Raw genomic sequence first — 25,505 nt, 5'->3', positions numbered from 1 at the left:
TATGAAAACTAGACACACACACACACACACACACACACACACACACACACACACACATGCACACGCACACGCAAGCACACCTTTTAAAAAGAAAAATGATTGGATAGGTTCTGCAAGCTTTGGCTTGCCTTTTACCCCAGTACCATCTACGGTTAGCACCCTTATACATATACTACAGCCCGAGGCAACACACCCCTGCATTGGCAGTCTATCTGGCTTCTTCACATTGCACACCACTCCTTTAGTTAGGCTTAACCTGACTGGTGCCCTGCTGATCTTTCTAGGAAAGCCTTTTAGGAATAGCCCCATGAGATCTCATGAAGCACTCTATTATATGTATCTGCTTGTCTACGCCATCCTGGAAATGGTGTTCTGGAGGCAGTCAGTGGAGATCAGTTCTAGGTCTGCAGGCCCTACCACAAATAAAAAGGCATTGAGTGGCTAAGCTAAACTACAGGAGAAAGAGATAAAAAGGAAGAGGAACAAAAGAAGGCTGGCCCTCCCAGACAGCCAAACATCTTATGAATCCTGAGCAGGTAAAGAGCTGGACATGCTGGCATATACTTCTACTCCTAGCACTTGAGAGTTAGAGCTAAGGATATCAGGACTAAAAACAAAAAACCCAGGAAAGTGAAAACTGCTCTCAACAATAAAAGAACTTCTGGGGAATCACCATTCCTGCCCTCAAGCTGCACTACAGAGCAATTGTGATAAAAACTGCATGGTACTGGTACAGTGACAGACAGGTAGATCAATGGAACAGAATTGAAGACCCAGAAACAAACCCACACACCTATGGTCTTTGAAAAGGGAGCTAAAACCATCTAGTGGAAAAAAGACAGCATTTTCTTTTCTTTTCTTTTGTGATTTTTTTAATGTTTTTTATTAGATAGTTTCTTCATTTACATTTCAAATGCTATCCCAAAAGTCCCCTATACACCCCCGCCCTGCTCCCCAACCCACCCACTCCCGCTTCTTGGCCGTGGCATTCCCCTGTACTGGGGCATATAATCTTCACAAGACCAAGGGCCTCTCCTCCCATTGATGGCCAACTAAGCCATCCTCTGCTACATATGCAACTAAAGACACAGCTCTGGGGGTACTGGTTAGTTCATATTGTTGTTCCACCTATAGGGTTGCAGACCCCTTCAGCTCCTTGGGTACTTTCTTTAGCTCCTTCATTAGGGGCCCTTTGTTCCATCCAATTGATTACTGTCAGCATCCACTTCTGTGTTTACCAGGCACTGGCATAGCCTCACAAGAGAGAGCTATATCAGGGTCCTGTCAGCAAAATCTTGCTGGTATATGCAATAGTGTCTGGGTTTGGTGGCTGATAATGGGAATGGATCCCTGGGCGGGGCAGAAAAGACAGCATTTTCAACAAATGGTGCTAGCTCAACTGGCAGTTAGCATGTAGAAGAATGCAAATTGATCCATTCTCATCTCCTTGTACAAAGCTGAAGTCTAAGTGGATCAAAGAACTCCACATAAAACCAGAGACACTGAAACTTAGAGGAGAAAGTGGGGAAGAGCCTCAAGCACATGGGCATAGGGGAAAGATTCCTGAACGGAACACCAATGGCTTGTACTGTAAGATCAAGAATCAACAAATGGGACCTCATGAAACTGAAAAGCCTTGAACTCATTGGCACAGGGGGAAACTTCCTGAAAGAACACCAATTGTTCAGACTCTAAGATCAAGAATTGACAGATGGGACTTCATAAAATTGCCAAGCTTCTGTAAGACGAAGGACAATGTCAATAGGACAAAACGGCAACCCACAAATTAGGAAAAGATCCTCACTAACCCTACATGCAACAGAGGGCTAATATCCAAAATGTATAAAGAACTCAACAAGTTAGTCTCCAAAAACCAAATAACCCAATTTTAAAATGGAGTACAGAGTTAAACAGATAATTCACAATAGAATAATCTCAAGTGGCTGAGAAGCACTTAAAGAAATGTTCAACATCCTTAATCATCAGGGAAATGCAAATCAAAACAACCCTGAGATTCCACCTCACACCAATCAGAATGGCTAAGATAAAAACCTCAGGTGACAGCAGATGCTGGCAAGAATGTGGAGAAAGAGGAACACTCTTCCATTGCTGGTGGCATTGCAAGCTGGTACAACCATTCTGGAAATCAGTCTGGCAGTTCCACTCTTAGGCATATATCCAAAAGATGCTCCACCATGCCACAGAGGCATGTGTTCCACCATGTTCATAGAAGCCTTATTCAGAGTAGCCAGAAGCTAGAAACAACACAGATGTCCCTCAACAGAAGAATGGATATAGAAAATGTGGTTCATTTACACAACAAAATACTGAATAATCAATTATTAGAAATAAGGGCATCATGAATTTTGTGGGAAAATAGATAGAAAATACCATGCTGAGTGAAGTAACTCAGACCCAAAAGGTGCATGGTATGTACTCACTGATAGGTGGATATTTGCCAAAACGTACAGAATGCCCATGATACAACTCACAGACCCTATGAAGTATAACAAGAAGGAAGGCCCATGTGAGGATGCTTGAATCCCACTTAGAGGAAAGAAAATAATCACTGGAGGCAGAGGGAAGGGGGGAACTGGATGGGAAAGGGGAGAAGGAAGGGAAAGGGGGGGCAGGATTAGGTATGGGGGTGTTATAGTCTGTTTATACTCAGCCCAAGGAGTGGCACTATTAGATGGTGTGGACGTGTTGGAGTAGGTGTGTCACTGTGGGTGTGGGCTTTAAGACCCTAGCTGCCTGGAAGTCAGTCTCCTTATAGCAGCCTTCAGATGAAGATATAAACTCTCAGCTCAGCCTGCACCATGCCTACCTAGGCACTGCCATGCTCCCACCTTGATGATATGGGACTGAAACTCTGAACCTGTAAGCCAGCTCCAATCAAATGTTGTCCTTATAAGAGTTGCCTTGGTCATGGTGTATGTTCACAGCAGTAACACTCTAAGAGAGGAAGAAACAGAAGGAAGCCCAGGGGGCCAGGAGTATGAATGGAAATATGCAGCTGTGGGGGGGGTGGGACATGAGGGGGGACCACTAGAAAGTCCCAGAAACCTGGGTTGTGAGAGGCTCCCAGGACTTAATGGAGATGACTTCAGCAGAAATGCCCAACAGTGGGGAGATTGAACCTGAAGAAACCACTTTCAGTGTAGACAGGGTCCCCAGTGGAAAGATGGGGACATCAACCTACCTTCACATTTCTGACCCAGGAATTGTTCCTGTCAAAAGGAAATGTAGGGACAAAAATGGAGCAGAGACTGAAGAACGGCCATCCAGTGACCGGCCCACCTTGGGATCCATCTCATGCACAGACACCAAACCCTGACACTATTACTGATGCAGTGTTGTGCTTGCAGACAGGAGCCTAGCACGTCTGTCCTCTGAGAGGCTCTACCAGCACCTGACTCAGACAGATGCAGATACTTACCTCCAACCATTGGACTGAGCCCAGGGACCCCTATGGAAGAGTTAGGCGAAAGATTGGAGGAACTGAAGGGGATTGCAACCCCATAGGAAGAACAATAGTATCAACTAATCCAAATCCCCGGGAACTCTCAGAGACTAAGCCACCAGCCAAAGAGCACACATATAGCAGAGGACTGCCTTGTCTGGCCTGAGTTGGAAAGCACACACCTAATCCTGTAGAGCCTTGGTGCCCCAGGGAAGGGTAAAGTGGAAACTTTAGGGTTCTTTGGAAAGTCAGTTGTGTCTGATGGTGTTTGGCTAGGGCAAACATGTGAAGGAACATCTAGCTGAAGTGGACACAGGTGAAAGGCTAAGGCAGACCCATAAAGGAACATTTGGCTGAAGTAGACAAATGGAGAGAGGATGTTCTGCTAAAGCAAGTACATGAAAGAAAATGTAATAAAGGATTCTTTGCTAACAACACAAATGTATTGGTCCACCTTACATTGTATGGTTGAGCTGCATTTGTCAGGAATCCAATAGAGAGAAAAGGCACCAACAAATTTCTGATGGCGTCCTGCAGTTTCTTGCTGCTTCGGTGAACTTAGGCTGATTGGCAGAGTGTTGTCAGCTGAGACAGACGAACATGCTAAGGCAAGACATGTGCTTAGGCAAGACCCATGGAGGACATGTGGTGTTTGGAGGGAGTATAAATAGAACTTGATAGACAGTGAGAGTCTGAGCTTGGTTTGCTAGTACAGCTAGCTGTGCAAGGTTTGTTGGTCTCAAGCCTTCTCTGATCTTCACTTCCCTGAGAGAGGCACAGCCTGAGATCTTTTCCTGGAGTTCCTGTTGGCCCTGGTCCCTCCTGCTGACTTGTGCTGAGACTGAGGCCTGGCTGTCTGCTAGGTAGTGCCACCACTGCTAATTTTTGTTTGCTACCCAGACTCTACTGAGCTGAACTGCTGATATACGGTTAAGTGTTTGTGAGTAGATTGAGCTGCTGCCGCTAATTTATGAACTAAACTGCACTGCCGGTTTCTAGACAACACAGAGGGGGCAGTTGCTCCAAAGAACCATTTCTAAACAGGTCCACTTCCCCTTTCTTTCCCAATACCCCTAGTGGGTGATGGACTAGAAGGGAGGTTAAGACATTTAAGAACCATATAAGGTTTAAAAAATTAAAATTAAAGAAAGGGGATGGGGCAGAGCATCCTCTCAAAGACAAAGGGGTGGTATGGGGTGAAAAACTCTTGGCAGGGGGACTGGGGAGGGGAGAAACCATTGGGAAGGTAAATAAATAAAACAATTAATAAAAAGAATATCAGAACTTCATAGACAGCTGCAGTTATACAGCATATTCAAGGCTAGGTGAAACACCGCCCTCCCTCTCCCCTAGGGGGAAAAAAGCTCATGCCTTCAACTGTTACAACAATGCTGGGCTGCTCCTGTGGCTCAGTGGTAGAGCACTTACCCAGCATGCACATGATCCCAGATTACCAAAGAATAACTAATACAGAGCTCTAATGACTGATACATTGCACCACAGCCCATCTACCTATTACTAGACTAGTCAACAAATGGTATTTCAACTCGGGCTCTGTAGCTTTTCCATTTGTTGGTTCTATTCTGTTATCTTTTGATTGTAATAAATCCCACCTGTACACACAAATAAATGTTGAGGCTTGCAAGTTCTTCTAGTGAAATCAATACACTTGAAGATCGTCTTAGGGATCCCTACCAAATGGTCAAGAAATTCTAGAAATGAATGTCTTAAAGTTATCAATAGCAAACACACTATAAGCACAGTCCAAAGTCCTATTGCAGCAAACACTTGCAACTCACAGTACAAGTCAACTATTAAATAAAGTGTTCAGCACTCTAAAAAGGAAAACAGAGCAGAAGGCAGAACATAACACAAGTGGTACATATCAACGGGCATTCAATTTCACGTGCTACAAAGCAGAACTGGGAATCTATAGTTTTGCCTAAAGGGTTGCAAAGTTAAAAAAAGTTAGAAAACACACTGAGTTGATATTGTAGGTATATGGGGAGGTTGTGCCCTCCCCAAATGGTTGTACTCTAATCTTTGAAACCTTTGTTATGTTACCATACACAACAAAGAATTAATGTTCCAGATGGAATGATGATAACTAATAACTGACCTTAAAACAGGGAGAAAGTATCCTGGATTATCTGTAACAGCATCATATACTCCTAAAAGAATTTAGAATTTAAGCTGGAAGAGGTAGGAATGGTGCTGATAGAAGCAAAGGGGCCATGAGACATGGAGCAAAAGGAAATCAATTCCAGCCTGGTATCTCTGTGTGCTCGCTCTCTCTCTCTCTCTCTCTCTCTCTCTCTCTCTCTCTCTCACACACACACACACACACACACAATTTAGCCCATCATAACATATCAATAATAGGAAACTAACACATTGCAGAGGCTAAGAACCTGCACTCTAACCAGAAGTGCATACTGATATCTGCTATAAAGCAGAATTTGGCAAAAACAGTAACTCTACTTCAAAGCAGTTAGTCCAAGATGTATGTGAATATATACAAAATTATGTATATGCAAGGCTACTCAGTACAGTATTTATATTGTGCCAAATATGGAAGTCTTCAAATAACTATCAAGAAAAGACTAATATATTATAATAAAAGTTAAAAGTTGAGAGAATACTATGTAGTTCTAAACACAGAGAAGAAACCCATTCATTATGTAGTCTCTATTGGAGAACAAAAAAAGCAAGACACAGACAATATATACTGATACCATTAGAGTTAAATTGGAGGATAGGTAAATGGTTCAGTGGGACTTGAATTCATATTCCCAAAATATATGTAAAAAGCAGGTACAGAGGTGTCTATAACCAAAGAACTGGGAGAAACAGAGACAAGTCTGGGGTTCATTGGCAGCCAGCCTAGCTGAGATGGTGAGCTCCAGGTTTAGTGAGAGACATTGTCTCAAAGTACTAAGATGGAGACACGATCCATGGAAATAGCACAGTGTCAACCTCTGGCCTCATCCAGGGACTGGGCCTACACATCTATGTACTTTTAAAAAACATAAACAGACTAATCTGATGGGCTGCTTGATGGTGACTCCTATTTAGTGTCTATGGTAGGACATTCACTGAGTTTGTAGTTTCTGAGGACCCACTGTAAACAAGGTATGAAGTAGAAAAATGACAAGAAGGACAATATCACTGGAAGGAGTTAGAAATTATCCACAGGAGAGAGATGAAGGGCTCACAGTTGTAGATCATTTAGGGGTAACAGCAGGGTGACTCCATGACAGACCTTCCCAGGGGATGGTGGTGATGTCTGAATGACCTTGGATGGACAGTAAACAATAATGGCAGAAGCACTGAAAGGCCAGAGATAATACATGGCCACTTAGTCTGTCTGCAGGAGTGTAGAAGAGCAAACAAAAATACTGAGATGGGGCCACCCTGTGGAGGAGACAGAGGCTTGCATAAAAACTGACAGAGAGGGGAGGCCATTTCCAGAGCAAGGATACCAGAAAGCCAGGACTGCCTGTGTGCTGTCAGCACAGACTCACAGAAGGCATGCGTACTGGCTGCGAGCTAGGAAAACCAGCCAAAGTCCACTTCTTACAGAGGGAATAACGTCTTCAACCAAGTCAGGCTGGGGATGAGAGGCATTTAGGTTTAGTAACCACTAAGCAGCAGAGAAAATGCCTATGATTTTAAGTTTGAACCAGGAGAGGGAAGAAGGGAGAGAGGGCATCAGGAATGTCTAAGGCACACAGAGGGTATATTGGGAGGGAATATGAGAGAGTCATCTTAAACAAGTCAACTAAGGAGAAATATGACACTATAAAATTTAAATCCTGCTCAGAATGCATTTTGGTGGTCACAAGAGAAAGCTTGCCTAGTAAGCTGGAGAAGAAAACAGACTTTTCTAGAAAATTCATGTATAGAACCCCCACTTCCCCACCCCCGAAAAAGAATGTCAGGAGGAGGAAGAAAGGACAAGAGACTTAGGTCTCAGAAGCTAAGGAAAGTTAAACTTCAATCCAAGAAGGATTATCTAGAAATGCGATACTCTGCCATGCCTGACTCTTTGATACTGCAAAACAATGTTGTCATTTATAAAGTTCACACTTGACAACTGTGCAATTGAGTTGCCACAAACCACAAAATCTCAAAAACCAATTTTCTATAACATGTTTAAATAAGATTATGATTTTGTGTTGGGCTACATTTATAGCTATCCTTGGCCATGTTCACTGCACAGGCCATAGGTCAGACATGCTTAGACAATGGGATCATGTGACTTTTGCTAAACACACCAAAGAGTACTATATATAATAGAAACAGGTTTTTTTAATGTACCAATGAACCTATGAGAGTGGAACAATGTACAGAAGTCCAGAAGTAGCCACCAACAGGATCAAAGAACTTAATGATTGATTAAGAGCTTGGAAATGAAGCTGTAGGCCAATCCAAGATGGAGTCATATTTGAAACCTCTTTTAAGAAAGACTGTACTTCACAACACTACCACATAAGCAGAAGTAAGTGGGACATAACCTCTTTTGGCTTCTGTCTTAGTCAGGGTTTCTATTCCTGCACAAACATCATGACCAAGAAACAAGTTGGGGAGGAAAGGGTTTATTCGGCTTACACTTCCATGCTGCTGTTCATCACCAAAGGAAGTCAGGACTGGAACTCAAGCAGGTCAGGGAGCAGGGGCTGATGCAGAGGCCATGGAGGGATGTTCTTTACTGGCTTGCCTCCCCTGGCTTGCTCAGCCTGCTCTCTTATAGAACCCAAGACTACCAGCCCAGAGATGGCACCACCCACAAGGGGCCTTTCCCCTTGATCACTAATTGAGAAAATGCCTAACAGTTGGATCTCTTGGAGGCATTTCCTCAACTGAAGCTCCTTTCTCTGTGATTTCTCCAGCTGTGTCAAGCTGACACAAAACTAGCCAGTACAGCTTCTAAGCTGGAATTACTGATGCTGAACAGAGAAGACAACACATGTCTACCACTGTCTACCCAGAGTCACAGGTCAGCCTAGCATGTATTATAATAAAAAAAAACTGAATGGCTCCCAAAACAATGAAGGAGAATTCATTTATAACCTTCTCAAGCTGTTTGAGGTGCTTGGCAGAAAAAATTCAGTACCCTTTCAATCCCAGGCTCAGAGTATTTCCATAGGTAATATTCCAAAGAATGAAAGTTTCCAAGTCGTATTCAGAAAATACAGCAGGAAACATACTTCACGACTGCCCTTTTGTAAAAAAAATCCAGAGACTTTGAACTATAATAATCAGATACCACTATAAATTATACTTAATATGATTGATAAATAAAAATGGTATGGAAGATGTGAGAGGGAGAGATTATAAACATTGGCCAAACAGCTTTGAAACAAAATGAAAACCACATTCCATAATAATGAAATAAAACAACCTCACCACTCCCCATACACAATGGAAAGAAAAGCCCAGCAAAACAAATGTAGAGGTAGTTAAAGTATAAGATAAAATGGAAGAAATTACCCTGCCTGAATCCTGGATCAAAGGATGTATACCTGTGTGAAAAAGGCTATATTTTATATGTATTTTCTTGGAGAGGAAGGGCTGTGGAGTGTCTGGGTGCGTGCTCCCACGCATGTGTGACAGAGGACAGCCCAAGGTCTTGTTCCTCAGCTGCCATCCACCTTTTTTTATTATTTCTTTTTAAATTGTTTGTGTGTGTGTGTAGGTGTGTATGTGGGCACATTACTCACAGAAGCCAGAAGAGATTTCCCAGAGTGAGACTTACAGGGAGTTGTGAGACATCTGATGTGGGTACTGAGGACTAAACTCAGGTCTTCCTTAAGAGTACTTAAGTACAGTATGATACTACACCAGCCACAGTGAAGGCTTTGCTCCTGAAGTTTGAGACAGCCAGTGCAAGTCCCCTTACCCTTGCCTGCCTTGACAGATAAAAGATCATATGTGTCACTAAGTGCTCTTGACTATTGAGCTACAGTGAAAAATCCCATATCCCACTCTCACCCTGCTTTTTGAGACAGAGTCACTTACTGACCTGGAGTTCACCAATTAGGCCAGGCTCCAGGGATCTACCTTAGACCCCCTCAGCAATGGGATTGTGAGCACACACCACAGCCATGCTCAGTTTTATACATGTAAGTTCTGAGGATGAACTCAGATTCTCATACTGAGCAAACCATCTGCCCAGCCCAGGTTTTATAATGTGTCTGGTCTAGTGCCATTTTTAGAATAGTTCTGAATAAATAGCAGGGCTACAAGCATGCTGGAGTGGATCCTGATGAGGCATAGGCAGCCAGGGAATGCAGCACTTTGGAAGCAGGCAGTGATGTTGAGGGGGAGCTAGATGAGACGATTCCAGGAGCTGGATGGTGCTGAGAAGAACCAAGCAGAGTCAAAGGTTTTGAATAGAGACAGCAGTGGAAGGGAGAAATCAAATCAAATGAAGGGTTAAGATTTTGAGAAGGCAAGACAGAATATTGAAAAGCATGGTTAGGTCTTTAATTAGCTAATTGTACTTATTCAAGGGGAAAAATTCTTGACCAAAAGGAAATAGAAAATTCAAGACATAGTTTATAGTCTTTAAGCCATCTTGAAACCAAAAGCAGGGCTATGTGTACAGGCACTTCTCATTTCAATTCCTATCTCAAAACATTATGTCCTTTAATCTGTGGATTCTATAATCAACCTAAAAAAGAAGAGTCCACTAACTCTTTGTCTCATTTAAAATTTTAGTACAATTTAGAATATTTCTCCATTTCTGAGATGAATAACAAAGGCAGAGAATAAAACTCCCCATGGATTCTTTATTCACAGGCTCATTTATAGTTTTTAAATGATCAAGAAAGTGTGTGTGGCTGGGCATGGTGGCGCATGCCTTTAATCCCAACACTTGGGAGGCAGAGGCAGGCGGATTTCTGGGTTCGAGGCCAGCCTGGTCTACAGAGTGAGTTCCAGGCCAGCCAGAGCTACACAGAGAAACCCTGTCTCGAAGAGAGAGAGAGAGAGAGAGAGAGAGAGAGAGAGAGAGAGAGAGAGAGAGAGAGAGAGAGAGAGAGCGCATGCATAACTCACTTCATTAATTCTTATGTAATTATTCTCATAAGCACATTTAGAGTTGAATAGGAGGGAACTCAAGTAAAATGGCCCAAGGCTTAAGTCACATAACAGGGTTTGATCTTATCAAAACCAGAACCTCCCAGCCCCAAACAGAGACCAAAATCTCCTATTACCTACCCATTGTATGTAGGAAGTAAAATGTCTGACTGCTGCCCAGAAGAACACGCATTACTATGTGTTAGTTCAAAATAGAAACACATACTTAGAAAAAGCCTAACAAGAAGAAACAGGCCACAGATACTATGAAAACCAAAGGTAGTGACCAATGCCTGTCAGTGTCCAGGAGGTGCTCTTAAAGGCATTGTTCCCATCCTTTGGAAGCAATAAGGTACTACAGCAGCCACAGTGAAGAGCTCTTCCAGTGTGCTACTGCTAGCATAGGCCATGAGTTCAATGATCTCTGTCAGAGTGAGGCTCAGTGAACTTCCTGCTTACAGACTTTGGAAGTCACATAATATTTATGTGTGTCAGTGTTCTCATCTACAACGGGGATAACAGCTCCTACCCCATAGAGTTTTGTAAGGATTCAATGTAAAGCGCAAAGGTAAATCAGTCAGCTGCTCTGCTCCTGAAACTTGAAAAAGCCGCCGCAAGTCCCCTTATCCCTACCTTCCTTGACATATAGACATAAGGTCAGATGTGCCATGCTCCCAGATGAAGACAAAGGGTGCACCTTCATGACTGTTCATCAGCTCACAGAGGAACAAGTGGGAAATACTGAAGTCCTTAACTTTAGTCCAGAATGTCCCCAAGAAATGGGAGGTGCAAACACAAATCTGAGCCATGTTTCCCTAAAAGCATTTAAGTCTGTGTGGGCTGAAAAGATGGAAAGAGAAGGATGGGACGCAGTCTCTGAAGGATTCCTTTCATTCCATAGCATCACTTCTCCTATTCTGCACTGCAGGTTGGGATGCTTTCTGATTTAAGACTCTGAAGACTTCTAGTGAGTCCTTTATCAAAGTACAACCCATGGTTTGTTAATAATACCACTAATCTTTATATAGCATCTTTCTTTTAAAGGGCTTAATGTTTCCCACACACTATCACAATTCCTTTATTAATAGTCTGTGGGGAGTTGTAGTAGTCATCCTTATTTCTTACATCTGCTGGGAAAATAGGGAGCTAATAACAGAACAGCTGGCATTTATTGGGCCCTTACTGAGTGTCAGGCAGTGTTATAAGCACTTTACATTGAATCTTCACAAAAACTCTATGGGGTAGGAGCTGTTATTATCCCCGTTGTAGATGAGAACACTGACACACATAAATATTATGTGACTTCCAAAGTCTGTAAGCAGGAAATTCACTGAGGCCCATTCTGACAAAGGGCACTGAATGCATGGCTTATGTTAGCAGTAGAAGTCAAGTCCCCTCATAGATCTCGGCATCAGTGGCTGCTGTGAGCTTGGCCCCTGAACCTTATGCTTCAACCTTTCTGGGCCATGATTCTAAGTAAGGAACTAACGGTAACACCAAGAACCTAGCACCCTGCCACCATATGTACACACCCTTAGAAGAAACATCTTAGCAAACTATACCCCTTTTCTGTCATGTTCTCCATGGTTTCTATTCTATTTCATTTAAAGAGACACACTGATTTATGATTCACTAATATGTTGGAAGTGATGCTTTCATCTAAACTCTCATCTAAAATGATATTATTTCTGACTGCCACATTTCATTACAAAATGACCAGTCAAGGAAATCAATGACTGAGCTTTGCCATTGGCTATCCGTTGTTATCTTGACATTGTTGTGCTTTCTGTAGTGTTGCTACATTTGCACACAGGTACATGACTGGTTTCTCTCTTCAAATATTCTGTCACAGTGTCAGAAGGATTACAGCAGTTGTCACAACACTGTATCACTTACCTAAAACTTGTGCTGAGCTACATGAAATTTGTGAGACTTTCTGGTGTTTGAAAAGCAAAGATCAAACAAGAAGTATTTTGGCTGAAATAGAAAAATCTCATCTAAAGCCATGCACATAATACTGAGCTGAGACAATCAGTTTAATGGCTTGGGGTGGACTCTTTGCTGCTATAATAGCTCAAGTTCAAATGAGTTTTTAAGTTCTGACTTGCACACATTGAGTGGTGAAAACAGTAATGGCTCAGAAGGGCTAAAGGGGTGGTCTGAATGCCCACTCACAGTGTGTTCACCCCATGGCTGCCCAGGTCTGTTGGCCTCCAGACACCATTTCTTGCATTCATTGGCAAATTCAGACTTCAAATAGTGACAAAACCCACCGAGCTCATCCATACTAGTTTAACAGTTCCAGAAATACTCACAAAGTAGTTCAGGGGCAGGAGCCTTTTTATTGTTCAATGCAATCATAAGTAGATTAAGCTCCAAGGAAGCCGCATCCCCTCTGTGGCAGTTTGGAAACTCTTGTTCCTCTCCCATCGCATAGGAACAATTGCGCCCTTTCCTTTCTAAAGTCCACCTTACAAATGGGGGCTTGAACCCTTAACCTGCTGGCTTCTGATGAGCCTTGCCTAGAAAGTGACTCCCTCTTTCCCTTCCTCCTTTCCTCTCTCCTCCCTTTTTCTTTCTTTTACAAACCACTCTCTCTTTCAACCGTCAACATGTTAGGGCAGCACTAGGGTAGTCCCTGGGCATGGAGGTTAAGACGAGGCGTCCCCTCCCTGCCCCTCTCTTTCAGCTGTTTCTCAACAAAGTGCCATCCTTCCCATCACTCACACTTGAGAACCAAAGTAAGCGCATCCTTGTCTCTACCCTTTCTGGCCAAGCTCCTGCTTAAGTCAGTCAAGTCTTTCTAACAGGTCCTTGTCTAGGCTCTGCAATTCTCTAGTCCTGGCCTTTGGTTCTGTTCTGCCTGAGGGCATCTTTATTCTATCACCATTCCTTTAGAACCTTCAGCAAGTTTCTGTTACTCCCTGGGGCAAAGGCTCTCTACACTAGCATTAGCCTTGACCAGATGACCTCAGATCTCTTAGATTTCAGAGCTGGTCCCAGATCCATCTCAAACACCTTGAAATGTTGCCAGCTTTTCTTCCGTATTTAAGAGGTCTTGCCTATAGCCTGAATTCTCACTTCCTCCATTTTCCTGGCCTACTAAAAACAAACTTCATCTTTTCAGGAGCAATGGCACACAGGCTCTTCTAGCCTCCTTTCTGAGAGCCTTGCGAATTTCTTCTGCATTCCTCTCCCCTATATTGGAACCACACGCTTTTGCCATGTCACTTCTACTAGACTTCTAGTAGACTCATTTTGCACCTTGTCTTAACTTACCTGGTTATTCCCCAACGCTACCCTCCATAGGACGCTGAAATAAACTTAAGTTAGGAAAGCAGTGCCAACAGGGGATCTGTTTATTGCATTGTTTGGGTGATAGATTTATATATTTTGAAGGGAAAATTTTAGTAGTTACATTCCTGATGTCCTAAGGAAGGTAACATGGATTTCCAGTGTAGACATGAAAAATATATCCAAGTACCACAACCATGAATAAGCCAATTCTCTGCAGATACCTTTCTTCAGTGACATGCACAGGATTCTAGGTCCTGACAGAAAGATCTAGTCCACTCATTTCTATATAATAATGTTTCTCATGACTTTCTCATGAAACAGTTTAACTAAAATCCTATCACTTTAACACCCCCATGTGTGAGCTGGTGATGTAGCACACTGGTAGACTCTCTGTATTAGCTGTGTTCTATCCTCAGCCAGAACTTCCCCCCCCCCCCAAAAAAAAAAACCTTTCTGTACAGAAGTCACTATACTGGGGCTAGAGAGATAAAGGGTGATGTCTGCCCTGATAAGCTCGAAGAATAATGGACAGGAAGGGCTGGTAAAGAAAATTACAACATAATTATCACACAAGGAAGCTGTGGTATATACTCAAGAGAGACCTAACAATGAAACAGAAGATCAATTCTTTAAGTGAATCACACATGACATGGGACGGCAACTTAGATGGAGCAAGATGCTAAGTGGAGGATGACTGTGGAGGACAAGCATTACAGAGACAAGTGAGATTGGGATATCAATGAACTTGGAAAGCACAAGTCTTCTGGAAAGGAGTTCTGCAGGATTAGTGAGGTTTGAGTCACTCAAGGGCAACGTCCTGACTTACAAGGGCTAGACTTACAAGCCAGGTACACAGTAGTGACAACTCCATTTATGGGAATAAATGAAGTCACCATGGCAAAACTGGGAACATTAGGGGAACTGAAAGCTGAGGGTGGATCCCTGAACAAGACATTCACAGTGAAGAAAAAGGCAAGGGCAGCGTCGACTGGGGAGCGAAGGTCACAAGAAGGAGCTCAATCCCACTGATCAAATGCACGTGGAAATCAGGTGATAGGTTTGGCCACTAAGAGGTCAAGAGCTCTGTATTACTTAGTTTTCTAACACTGTGATAAAATATCCAGACAAAAGCAACTCAAGGGATAAAGATTTTTTGGGTTCATTGCATCATTGCAGGGAGTAACAGCAGTGGGAGCTAGAGACAGCTGGTCATATCACATTCACAGTTAGAAAGCAGACAACAATAAAAGCATAAGCTCAACTAGCTTTCTCCTTGTGCCCTCCAGAACTCAAGCTCAAGGAACGGTGCAGCCTACTTTTAGATCACAATTCCAATTCATCTGATCAAACTAATCCTTTACACATGCAAACTTCCAAGCAAAGGAAGCACACAGTAGGCCTATCCAACTCTGACACCTATGAACCAGAACAACCACCAGCAAGGCATAATAACCCTAAGGGCACAATAATGCACACACACCTTGGTGATAATCAGAACCTCTCTGGTTGGACTTGAGACCTGCTCAACAAAAAAGAACTCATGCCTGGTACTGGAACCCGAACCAACAACCCAGAGCCAGAGAAGTCACAGATCTTAGAGGAGAACCTAGAACTTCTACTTTCAAAATCAATGTAAATTATATCTATATTCTAAATATTTATCCTTATACCCACCTATAAGGGTTAGTTTTCACCCCTTGTTAAAGGAACTTCTCTTTGCAACAGATATATTACAGAAAACCATAACTGGTAAAATGCAGACAGTAAGAAATTATGTGGTACCCAGATCCAACTGATACATCTACAATACAATAATGCCTGTACCTGTAGCTCAGGGCTTATTTGGGAAGAAGCAGCAGAAAGATTATAAGAGCCAGAGGAACCAGAAGTTTACTGTAAAATTGTGTCTCCAGAGAATCTATGAAGTCCCATCAACATGGCTGTCCAAAAAAGACCTCACCAAGGATTACATCAATGATCATGTTAACATGAAAACAGGAAAGCTCACAGGGCCTCAACCCTAAAGGAAGAGCTATGGGTAAGTAGGACATGTTCAGAGTGGGAAAATGGTCTTCCCATAGAAGAGCTTCACACACACACACACACACACACACACACACACACTTAATATTATATGGGCTTAGCAGGTTGTGTGTCAAGTATTAAAGAAAAAGGAGCCATGAGCTTGAGAAAGGAGAGGAGCAAGTGGGTGCATAGGAAGGCTTGGAGAAAAAAAGTAAGGGGGGGAAGTGGTAGAATTGCATTTTAACTTGAAAATCGCATAATTATTATTTTAAAAAATCCCTCAGAAGCACTCGTCTACATAGTCCCTCATAGATGTTTCCAGAAGTTTGTTTCCTGTCACGTTGACATTCAACACTAACCAATATCAGCTTGATTCTGGCATGAGCTAGAGGAATGAATGAGTGAGTGAGTGAGTGAGTGAGTGAGTGAGTGAGTGAGTGAATGAATGAGTAAACGAGGGAGCAAGTTAGTGACGTTAGTGAAAAATTCTTTCCAGAGATGGGTAGTTTAAGAGAAAGCTGGCCTGATACTTGACTATTTTTTCTAAGGGAATAAGCTTTAAAAGACCCAGAGGATGCCAGAGAAAAGAGAAAGCTGACAGCTCAAAACTGAAGGATCATGGAATAAGACCTTAGCTTTCTCAAACATGCGTGTGAGGCACTTCTTCAATTTCTTTATTATTATTATTATTATTATTATTATTATTATTATCTTATTAGATATTTTCTTCATTTACATTTCAAATGCTATCCCGAAAGTTCCCTATACCCTCCCCCCACCCTGCTCCCCTACCCACCCACTCCCACTTCTTGGCCCTGGCATTCTCCTGTACTGGGGCATATAAAGTTTGTAAGACCTAGGGGCCTCTCTTCCCAGTGATGGCTGACTAGGCCATCTTCTGCTACATACGCAGCTAGAGACAAGAGTTCTGGGGGGTACTGGTTAGTTCATATTGTTGTTCCACCTATAGGGTTGCAGACCCATCAGCTCCTTGGGTGCTTTCTCTAGCTCCTCCATTGGGGGCCCTGTGTTCCATCCAATAGCTGACTGTGAGCATCCACTTCTGTGCTTGCTAGGCCCTGGCATAGCCTCACAAGAGAGAGCTATATCAGGGTCCCTACAGCAAAATCTTGCTGGCGTATGCAATAGTGTCTGGGTTTGGGGGCTGATTATGGGATGAATCCCCAGGAGGGGTAGTCTCTGGATACTCCAACCTTTCGTTTTAGCTCCAAACTTTCTCTCTGTAACTCCTTTCATGGGTATTTTGTTCCCTATTCTAAGGAGGAATGAAGTATCCGCACTTTGGTCTTCCTCCTTCTTGATTTTCTTGTGTTTTGCAAATTGTATCTTGGGTATTCTAAGTTTCTGGGCTAATATCCACTTATCAGTGAGTGCATATCTAGTGACTTCTTTTGTGATTGGGTTACCTCACTAAGGATGATATCCTCCAGATATATCCATTTGCTTCAATTTCTAATAATACAGATATAAATATGCATAAACCATGATACAAAACATGTTTCCTGACTAACTCATAATAAATTTCAGCCTCACCTTCATAATAGTTGAAAAGATCTATTCCTGACTAAATCATAACAAATTTTAGTCTCACCTTTATAATAGTTTAAAAGATGTATTCCTATAAACTTCCATCCTAATAAAGTTGAAAATATTTATAAAGAAACATTTTTAAAATCTTATTTGATCAGAAATATAGAAACTTTTGGTAGAATTGTTTCCCAAACACATTCCATCTGGTGTCAGTATAGTAAGGGTATAATGTACTCATTAGCTCCTCCTAATGGCTTCTCCCTTCTACCAGGTGGGTGTTTCCTGAAAGGCAAACAACTGCTGGTGGTGAGATCCAGAGACAGTAAAGAAAAAAAAAAACCAAACAAAAACAAACAAAAAACCCCCTACTCCCCCCAAAATGTCTCACTTCCTTATTAAAACAAGAATAAGAACCACAACCACCTACCATGACAAAAAGACCAAAATAGCAGAGAGAGAGAAAACGCAAGATAGTTTCCGGATATGATCCTTCTCACCGTCTGTTCCGTCTGTAGCCATTTTGGGATGTAGCTCATTTGGAAGAGTACAACACTAGCTTGCATTAAGCCCTGGGTCTGATCCTCAATGACACATAAACCAAACACTAAGACCAACAGCGGGGAGGTGGGGAGGTGGAGGTAGGAGGATTGATTAGAAATTCAAAGTCACTCTCAGCTACATAGTGAGTTTTAGGCCAGCCTGAGCTGTTTCAAAACCATTTATACATTTTTCAACAATGGTATCTTTTCCTTCTCCCCCTATTAATGAGAGTTCACCTCTATGTTTGTTGAGAGCTAGGGGTATGAGGATGTCCACAAGGCCTGGCAACATGCATTTGTCATTCAGGAGGTCGAGGTAACAGGATCATGAGTTTCAGGTTAGCCTAGGCAAATGTAGCTCAAGTCAGTAAAGTGCTCACTTGGCATGCATAAGGCCCTGGGTTCCAGGCCAGCGTCACATAACCCAGCCATGGTGGTACATGCTGGCAATCCCAGTGAGGATGAGGTAGGAGTAGCAGAAGTTCAAGTTAATCCTTGCTTTCATAGAGTCTGTGGCCAGCCTGAGATACATGATACTCTGTCTCATGGGAGGGAGGGAGGGAGGGAGGGAGGGAGGGAGGGAGGGAGGGAGGGAAGGGAAGGGAGGGAGACAGAGACACAGAAAAAGACAGACAGACAGACATAGAGGGGGAGAGAAAAGAAGGAGGGAAGGAGAAAGGAAGGGAAGAAGGGAAGGAGGAGGGAGATACAGAGGTGGGGGTATTTGTTTAAATGGTCTTTAGGATCAATGGATCCGTTCCCATTTTGAACTGGTGACACAGAAGTCTGACTCCCATTCCTTGTTAGCACCAAAGTGAGGAGCCATGAATTGTGGGAAGACTTAGTGATACTGTATTAAGCAACCTTATTCTCTTTCTATCACAGAAAGGACAAACTCCTGGCTGGAGAGCATAGGAGATCCCAGGCTCATGGACACTAGCAGGGATGCACTTCTGGAATTGAGCAATCATATGTAAAATATGTCACACCAGGAAATGCAAAGCAAAAAGAAGCCCAACCAACAGGTAGTTTTCCCAGAGGAGACATTTCAGAGAATGCAGATGTTTAGGTAAGCCCTGGACATTACCAGATTGTGTGCCAGAGGAAAGGCATGTTTTACAAGGATCTCAAACATATCTCTTCTGCTGTGGCCTTCTTGCTTCAATGCAAACCTCAGGTTTCTCAAATCCTAGAGGCAAATGAGAAAGTGGAGTTGAATCTTCAAGTAAAATTGTGAAAATTAGCAATAAATAAATAAATAAATAAATAAATAAATAAAATCTTTTCAGTTACCCATACAAGGGTAATTTATTTTAAGCTATATTTGTATATGCTATCTTGACATACACAGTTTAAGGAGACCTGGACACAGTTCCATTGTAGCCAAGAAAGTAAAGACAAAGCACTTTACCAGAATGAGTCAGTTTCTAAACTAAAGTGCTGAAGCTAAGACAGTGCAAACACATGCTGGAAGAAAGACCCTTGTCTTACTTTTCATCTGCTTACTGCCCACTTCTATGCACACTGCTTTGCAAGAAAAAAAAAATTTTTTTTTTTGCTTTTTCGAGTCAGGGTTTCTCTGTATAGCCCTGGCTGTCCTGGAACTCACTTTGTAGACCAGGATGACTTCGAACTCAGAAATCCACCTGCCTCTGCCTCCTGAGTGCTGGGCTTAAAGGCATGCGCCACCACCGTCTGGCGCAAGAAAGTTTTAGTTATTAAACAGTACTTAAGTCATATAATGTTTCAAAAGACTACCTGCTTTGACATTGTTAAATGTGTCATTAAAATACAAACACTATCCCCCTAAATGATTGGCATTTTATGTTCTCATACAAGTCATAAACTTTTACTACCAACTCTACTTTCAGAGAGTTCTATATAAACCATATTAATGTATTCCACATTAGATATCATTTTACCCTCAGGAACTATAAGTTAATGATCAAAACCAGATTTTAATGGCAGCTCTCTATCCATATTTCTTTAATAGGCAAGAAAGGCTTTTAAACTGAATCTAAATGATAGGGTCCTCTAATATCTGTTTGTAGTAAACACAACATTCTACCTTATTTTTAAGAGTGTTTTACCAGGGCAGTGGTGGCGCACGACTTTAATCCCAGCACTTGGGAGGCAGAGGCAGGCAGATTTCTGAGTTTGAGGCCAGCCTGGTCTACAGAGTGAGTTCCAGGACAGCCAGGGCTACACAGAGAAACCCTGTCTCAAAATAACCAAAACAAAGAGAGTGTTTTATAGGTTGTCTGGGACTATCTAAGGAGTGAGCTAGACTCCGATCCTGCTGTCTTACATACTACAACATTCATAGTTTGCATAGGTGCATTTTTTAATCAATAATATTATTCAAAAGCTTTCTTTGACTTTTATTTTTGGGTATATGCACATGTGCACAGGCATCTGCAAAGGCTGAAGTGGGTAGAAGAGCCCATGGATTTAGCGGTGGTGGTATAGGCAGCCCAGTATGAATAACAACTGAACTCATCCTCTACAAGAGCGGCAAGCACTGCTAACAGCTGAGCCTTCTTTCCAGCCTATTTTTTAAAATTGTTTTTATTAGATATTTTCTTCATTTATATTTCAAATGCTATCCCAAAAGTCCCCTATACCCTTCCCCTGCCCTGCTCCCCTACCCACTCACTCCCACTTCTTGGCCCTGGTGTTCCCCTGTACTGGGGCATATAAAGTTTGCAAGACCAAGCGGCCTCTCTTCCCAATGATGGCCGACTAGGCCATCTTCTGCTACATATGCAGCTAGAGACACGAGCTCCGGGGTACTGGTTAGTTCATAATGTTGTTCCACCTATAGAGTGGCAGACCACTTCAGCTCCTTGGGTGCTTTCTCTAGCTCCTCCATTGGGAGCCCTGTGATCCATCCAATAGCTGACTGTGAGCATCCACTTCTGTATTTGCCAGGCACTGGCATAGCCTCACAAGAGACAGCTATATAAGGGTCCTTTCAGCAAAATCTTGCTGGCGTATGCAATAATGTCTGCGTTTAGTGGCTGATTATCGGATGGACTCCCGGGTGGGGCAGTCTCTCTCTGGATGGTCCATTTCCAACCTAATTTAAGCTTCATAATTTTTCAGTCCAAAGGGCCAACGAAGGCTTTGCTATATACAAGACATTCCAAAAGACAAGTAAAGTTTGAAGAAGCCTCCAAGACTACTAACAAATGATCTGAGAGCAATCACTCTGAATACAGATGGCATCTAATGAGCCTTGCCAGCTCCAGGATCTTGTGCTTCCTCTTTTGATTTTTAAAACACTGGGAATGGACTGTAGAGCTTCATGAATGTCAGGTGAACACTCTACCACCCAGCTACACTTCAGGCCCATACTAAAAGCATGGTACTGAAAAAATTCCAAAACCCAATTTATTTCACCACCCCCAAAATCTTGGAATATTAGTTGTAATATCATGGTAATCAGATGAAAGGGAAAGTCATCTCAATAGGACGAGATACATCTAACACGTTAACAAGCAGCCACAGGCCTAACACTGGATAGCTGCCACTGTCAGGCCACACGGACCTGTGAGGAACTTTCCTTCTAACAGCCATAAAGCACTGGTAATGCTACAACATCATTCTCAAACCACTTTGCTCCAAATTAGACTGTTTCCAAACCAATATTTATTGTGATCCACCAGTGGCTCAGAGGAATAACTTTTCACATGTCAAAGCATGAATGACTCTAGTCACTTTCTGCCATCTGATTCAGATGCAATAACAGTAAAAAAAAAAAGTCTTGCAATAAGAAAGCTGAAGTGAACAAGGCACGTGATTCAAAGCAGACCATCTAGTCCGAAACATAACTAGGAACATACACTAACTCCAAGTCATACATGGTCTCCTCCAAGCTTGACTCATCAAGGAAGGGAAGATGAGAAAGAGCCTTGTGTTGTAACAGTCTCCCTGTCACACTCAACAGGCTAACCAGCTGGATCTTAGGGTGATACTCAATGGCTTCATTATTATTAAAGAAAGCCAAGAAGGTAGAAAAGGGGGAAAAGAGAAAGAAGATTATCTGGCAGTACTGTTTGCCCTGTCTTTTTACAAAAAGACTTTAAATTGTTATTAGTGGTAGTATAGGGCCTGCAGGGTACTGATTCCCATATCTACAACACCCCTGTGGTGACACAAGGTCCTCTGGAACCAAGAGCCAGTCTATTGATTGTTGCTGCTGCTGAGTGAAACCCATATGTGCACATCTAAAACAGCCCAAAGTGTGGGGACTGCTCCTTAGCTGGGGAGAGAAATGTTATGTTCTGATTACTGACAATGGGTGCAAGGTGATCTGTGAGACAGGATGACAAGTGCTTATCCCGCTGCTGCACACTTCTCTTATATCTGCTACTTAGAAAATGGGCTGTGCCTTTTGTGAATCAGTGTTTCTGGGAAGGAATTTTATTAGAAGGTTATGCTATGGCTGTGTTAAATGACATATGCCTGTAGTCTCAGGGTGTCAGAGGTACAATAAGAGAAGTTCAAAGCTGGCCTTGACTACAGAGGGGTTCAAAACCAGCATGAGTGACATAAGACCCTGCCTTAAAAAATGTTGCGTTAAAACATTGCTCTAAGTTTTCTTTATTTTGGGTACAAGTCAATTCAAAATTTTGATGTATATTATCTGAGAATTTTTTTCCTGGAAATCTGTTTCAGAGCATACTTTGTTTTATTTATTTTGGAGACTTAATAGTTAAATATAAATCCTCCTATTGATGAGGCAGCAAGTACCTTATTGGTAAGACAGTCACTTTAGTAGCACCAACATTTTAACCACACTGCCTTGAGTGTTTAATATAACATTCCTCATGAATATTTTGACACAAAATGCAAAGACCCTTCTTCAAAGTAAATTTATGTACATCTAGGTTTCACATGATAGCCAGTACCTGGGATAGCAGACAGAGTATGAAAAACAGCTTAGATTCCAATAGAAACTAAAGCAGCTGAGATGCAGAGTAGTAGAGAAATTCAGGGCAAGAGTACCTATTCAGGTTCTGGTTGTTCATACTCATGTTGATCTTTTAACTGGAGAAAAAACTGAGTATTGTATTTCCAGTGCAAATGTAAGTATAAAAGTTTGGCTTTTAGAAATTGTAGCACCAGAGACTAGGACATGACTTGGGTTTTAAAACAGGTTCTTTTATTGGTCTTTGGCAACACCAAGGAAAGCCACATCACTTTATGAAGGCTTCATTTTCCTATCTACATGAAATAATGGACTTGAGGTGGTCAAGGCTCAGCAACTACAACCAGGTTTCTTTGTACATTTCTCAAGGCAAGAACACTCTTTTAAAACATATAGGAGAATATGCATCCAATATCTTCTGTGACCCTCTACAGCCTAAATATTTGCTGTCTGGACCTTTTTGTAAAACAAGCATGATGAACACTGTACTAGCAAGATGGCTTGACAGGCACTTAGGACACATTCTTAGTCTTAGCCTTTAGAACATATCGTACAGTCAGCTCTGGAACTTCTGTCAAAAGCCTTTTGGATATCTTGATGTACACATTTAAGACCTATTGGGACAAACGACCTCCAAAGTCCTTGTAGCTCTTTCTAGAATTGAGCATAATGCTACACCCAGTATGTAGAAAGCAAGTTACTTTGCCAGAAAACCTAACTGTGCTGTTTACAAAATGATAAGTTACTTCCTCCTATTTGGAGTTCAGCTTTGGCACGCTTTAGAACATACCAGCAAAGCTCCCTAATTCTTCTCAAGTCCTCCATTTATAACATTCTGTCTAGGAAGTTTGTGCTAAGGACAGAATGTGAAGTTTCTAGTATATGCTTGGGTGAACACAGATGCTCAATAAATGTTTCCTATAACAACTGACTAAATGTTGTCACAACTCATTTTCCCACTTAGCGTTCCAAATAAAATACTAGCCACTGGCACTGAAAATGGTTGTTATAGGTAAGGAGGCATCCTGTGCACAAAGGGCAAAATCTCTTCTACGCCTCCTTCCTTTCACAGTATGAGGGTATCTAGGTGGTGACATGTAGTACCATAAAGTGCCATAAAAACACTTTTACTCTTTAATTCACTCATTTTCCTCAGGAAAACTTATAACTCTCATTCAAAAGGAGGGAAATGATGTACATGAGGGTGGTCAATGGGGTCAGAGGGAGCTAGGAGGACAGTATCAGTCAGCTCCATAGGACAGCATGCTATTGTGATGATTACAGTGCCCTGACTGCCTGAGGAGTGGAGAGTGAAATGAAGGTTTAAGAACTGTTATCTATACACTTTTCTTCTGACCCAGCAAGATAATAGGCTGACCACTTCTTTGAGAAAGTCTCACTTGACTACAGGGGTAAGATCCAAGTCTACAACTTTAGATTAACAAAAGATTTTAATGATTTTAAACTCACAGAGATCTTCCTGCCTCTACTTTCCAATGCTGGGATTAAAGGTGTGTACCACTACCACCGGAAAGGATTTTGATTTTTTAAGCCCACATAAACTTTCTACTATTCAATACTATTGTATCTTTTGTGTAAGAAAGTATCAAATTTCTTACTTTACAAGTAATATCTAGACCATAGGAATTTTCTCCTCTACTTGTCGCGCCTCCCATTTTTTCAATTCTTGATATCACACCCAGAGGAACATCAAGTATTAGAGCAGAATCCTGTAATGAACAAAATTACAAAAGTCAGTATTTATATCTATATAGTAAACACATCAAAAACATGTAAAAATAATCATAAGCTTTCAAAGTATTGTTTCCTGCTTTGGTGCATTAACCACGTAAGAATATAAGTAGGATATGGGTCAAACATGACAGATCAAGCATTAAAATAGGCACATATGCCAACAAAATGTAACCTCAAAATTTGGCGTTGCCTACACATAACTCCATGAGCCCAGGGAGTCACTCACAGGCGGTTTCTGCAGGCCCTTTCCTACACTGTTCTGACCTAGAGCAACTCAGGTCCTTTCTGTATTCTTCACACATTTCCTCTATAGTTAGGACAATGCACGTTGCGAAAAGTACTCCTGTTGCTTAGAATGATCCATCTTTCCCAACTACTAAATTTCTTCTGATAGCTATGGCTCCACAAGCCTTGTTTTTTCAACTAGATCAAGCAGAACTAGTAAGCTCTTCTGAGGAAGGGCTTAAGAGAGATTCCTACTATACCACCTGCTTCTCTGACTTCTCACCATGAATTTATTTCCTCACTAGAACCCAAGCACTGCTTCATGGGTTGATGATCAAGCCAAAGTCGGGAAATAAACATCAAGAAGAGCCATACAAATGTCCTATCCTTTGACCCAACCACTGCAATCATAAAGAATTTATAGCAATCATTCAACAGGAGGAAAAAAGCCTATATAGATCAAGATGCTCAATGGGAAAAAGGTTGGCTAGCAGAGAGATCAGAGGTCAACTTAATGGGTCAGGTATGGAGCTATTAGGATAATTAAAATATCTGGACAACTAAGGTAAGGGAAATGAGCAACATGCAAGAAGTAACAGAAGTAACAGAAAATATGTAGTCAAATGGATGAAGG

At 42.0% G+C, this 25,505-nt stretch overlaps 1 protein-coding gene across 9 annotated transcripts in view; it reads right to left on the bottom strand.

The window, feature by feature from the left end:
- Mtm1 (X-linked myotubular myopathy gene 1) overlaps nucleotides 1-25,505 on the bottom strand; it is a 104,647-nt gene that overhangs the window by 36,542 nt on the left and 42,600 nt on the right. For 8 of the 9 annotated variants that reach the window (NM_001164190.1, XM_006527890.2, XM_030251245.1 and 5 more), the window contains 2 exons: nucleotides 24,511-24,621; nucleotides 19,046-19,147 (listed from right to left, as the gene is read on the bottom strand). In NM_001164190.1, coding sequence (NP_001157662.1) covers nucleotides 19,046-19,147; nucleotides 24,511-24,621 — 213 coding nt within the window. Of the gene's footprint in view, nucleotides 1-18,061; nucleotides 18,303-19,045; nucleotides 19,148-24,510; nucleotides 24,622-25,505 lie in introns of those variants that run through there. The other variant, NM_001164193.1, reaches the window with a different exon arrangement.

Source organism: Mus musculus, chromosome X, assembly GCF_000001635.26.
Source record: "Mus musculus strain C57BL/6J chromosome X, GRCm38.p6 C57BL/6J".
Lineage (NCBI taxonomy): Eukaryota > Metazoa > Chordata > Mammalia > Rodentia > Muridae > Mus > Mus musculus.
Note: the sequence above shows the minus strand (reverse complement) of the source record. Positions and strands in the feature narration are given on the sequence as shown.